Source organism: Cladophialophora immunda (genome assembly GCF_000835495.1).
Source record: "Cladophialophora immunda strain CBS 83496 unplaced genomic scaffold supercont1.156, whole genome shotgun sequence".
Lineage (NCBI taxonomy): Eukaryota > Fungi > Ascomycota > Eurotiomycetes > Chaetothyriales > Herpotrichiellaceae > Cladophialophora > Cladophialophora immunda.
Genome location: NW_015622696.1, coordinates 1 through 2,968, shown reverse-complemented (window position 1 = coordinate 2,968; position 2,968 = coordinate 1). Strand labels below are relative to the sequence as shown.

The 2,968-nt window shown below is 51.9% G+C and overlaps 1 protein-coding gene across 1 annotated transcript; it reads right to left on the bottom strand.

Annotated features, from left to right (window-relative positions):
- Positions 1–308: 308 nt before the first annotated feature.
- PV07_12799 (uncharacterized protein) lies at positions 309–2,386 on the bottom strand (the record flags this gene model as incomplete). Its single annotated transcript, XM_016400365.1, has 2 exons — positions 1,677–2,386; positions 309–1,603 (listed from the first exon to the last, which is right to left on the bottom strand). A coding segment is annotated over exon 2 (1,092 nt), but the record flags the coding sequence as incomplete, so codon positions are not given.
- Positions 2,387–2,968: the final 582 nt, after the last annotated feature.

Below are 2,968 nucleotides of genomic sequence, written 5' to 3'. Positions count from 1 at the left end.
AAAAAAAAAAATACTCGCCACCCGCTTGCGTCGCCAAACGGCATGAGCATGGGCAGCCAAGAATCGTTCTGATGCAGAACCCACCACGTTCCATACCGTGGACAAGTTTGTTTTGTTTTCGGGGGTAGGAAGCCTTCCCCCGCTTCCTGCTCGTACTTCTTCAGCTAAGACGGGAGCGCCGTGATTTATGTATCGAGATGGCAGGCATTCCCGCCCTGATTTGCGCAGTAGGCTGGATTAATCTAGACGGAGATTCTCAATCATCGTTTGCAACCCTCCCCCCCCCTCCCCCCCTCCCCCCTCATTGGCCCACTTCCCTCTCCCCTTGAGCAATTCTTCCAGGTCAGACCTCATCCCTAGAGTAAATGGATGGTCCGGGCCCAACATTTCGGCACGTCCTTTGAGAACTTGCCAGAATAGCTCCTCGGTCTGGTCTAGATGCCCTTGCTTCTGACAAAGCCCGCCTAATAACCGCAAACTTTCAAGTGTTCTTGGGTGATTGTCGCCTAGCGTATCCTTCAAATACCGTATCGCGCCTCTGAGGACTAAAATCGCATCTTCAATCCTACCCTGACGCTCCAGAGCGCGATGTAGATTCGTCGATGCCGAGATAGACTGTAAGTGTTTGGGCCCCAGCACCGTCACCGAATTCTTGTAGACCTCGCGCAAAACCTGCTCGGCTTCTTGGTACCTCGACTCCACGTTTAACATGAACCCATAGCAATACTTGGACGCGATAGACTGGGCATCTTTGTCGCCATAGTGCTGGACGAAGTGCTCGTGCACCCCGGCGAGCGTTTCGCTCGTGATGTCGTGGTTCCGCATCTGTCCGTTCGCCACGTAGACCATCCACCGCACAATGGTCCTGAGCGGGTGACCCGGCTCCAGTAGCCGTTCCGCCACCAGATACGCACTCTGCATGATCCCCCTGGTGATGTCCCCTTGATCGTGCATGTGGAGGATCTGTAATGTCTGGTTGAGCGCCAATAGAACTTTAGGATCTTGTTGTGGGGTGAGCATCTTCTCAAACTCTGCGTCCGCATCGGCTAGACTTTGTTGCGATAGCGTCTGGTCGTCTCTTCGTAGATAGATAGAGGCGGCGAAGCACCTTGCCATCCATTTCGTCGAGGGCTCATGGTCTCTTGAGCCGGTGGGGAGAGGGATCGGATTTCCCGACAAATTTAGGGTTGAATCTTGAATGGGTTCCGAGGTAGATTTAGAGTATGTTGGGCAGCCGATCTTCTCATACTCTGACCATCTTTCTAGCGAGCTGTCGCTGAAAAGCAACGCCCAGCTCCGGTCACGGTCGCCGCTATAGAGCGGTTCTGACGACTCCGACGACGGACATACCAAAGGCTGCGCCAAATTTTCAAGCTCCGAGACCAATCTGTGGTAAACCATGGTACTGCGGGCAATGAAGGCCTTTTAACCCAATTCGGTAGATCTTTCTCCGGGCACAGGGGTGGCGGAGATGGAGCTTCTTCCCCTCGTTCGACTTCCAGAGTATGTTTCACTATCTTTACCAGCTGGTTCTACACGGCCAACAAAAAAGACCGTTGAGTCAACCGCTGTCTTCTTCCGGTAGTATGGTGTAAAGCGACGACTCATATGTCGTCAGTATTCCGCGTCTCGTCAAAGCCTCCAACACGAAACTTTAGGTCTCTTTGGGCACATACCTCGCGCGACAGTCCTTCTCGACTTCCACCACTGGGGATCCAGACCCCACACAATCAGGTTACGCTCGAGAGTTCGGAACCGAAGATTTGTATACGCATGGGCTTGAAGACTTGACACGAGGAGTGAGCTTTTAGAGCCTGCGAATGCAAGATCTCGGCGAAGACTCCCCTTCATATCATATACAGAGTACATTGCAGATAGCACCATCCTCGCTGTGTTCTAGCCTAGAGACGGCCGTTGACCGGGAGGGAGGTCTAGGCGTGCTTTGCCCATGCAAAGTCTCTTATGTCGCCCAATCGGTGCTGATTCCGTTAGCGGTGTCTCTTATCGAAACAACGCTCTTAGCTTTGCCACGTCGCCTGGGGCACGAATGCAGGCCGAAGACATGGCCTCATAGAAAATGTTCCGTGCTTCTCATGTTGTGGTTTTCTGAGCCCCCAAGTCCCAGAGGCCGGAGAAGCGGGATAGGGGAGAGCTGCGGTAAGGTTTGAAAGCTGTTGTTGAGGTGGTGCGGCTAGAACGTTATTGGGGGAAGGTGATACGACGTTCAAGCGATTTTTTCTTTTTCTCTTCTCTTCTTTTTCTTCTTCATTTTTTGGGACAGCGTCACCTCAAAGCCGACGGGATCGGTACAATTGCAGACAGGATAAGGTGCCAAAGATACATAATATTCAAGAGTAAGGAAGGGATACCAAGCGGTCTGAGTTTTGCATTGTGGGGAGGCGAGGAAACCTTTTTTGTGCCTGGAGAACATTTTAACAAATGCGTCTTCCACCTGCCTCGGCACTCCCGCCCCCTGTCACCAAGATAGCACTGGTCATGCGCGGATTTCTAACAGGGACGCCTACCAAGAGCGCTGCAGTTACCCTATTATTGCGTCCGAATAACCTGGCTTTGAACCTAGTTGCTTCAAGAGCTCGATGGTGGGATTGAAAAGAGTGGATAACTTGCCAAGACATGAAAAGTTCCCCTTGGCGGTCTTGTTCACAGCCGGGTGTTTAGGCACGACGTCGTTCGTGGCGAATGTCCGGTGATGTACCGAGTATAATAATGAACTTTGGAATCAGGCTTAGCCAACCTAAGACAAAGGCTGAGTTCTCTCTGGCTAGTGTAACGTTTGGTGTTTAGTCGACCGCATTCCACGCGAGAAATGGTAACCGGAACAACCACGAGTGTCGGAAATTGATAAATTGGGGGCGGCTTCATCAGGCCACCTTTGCAATCCATCTCTACGACAAGTTCTCTGAAAGAAAAGAACAAGATCATACTGTCCTGATTCTTTCCCCCCCCC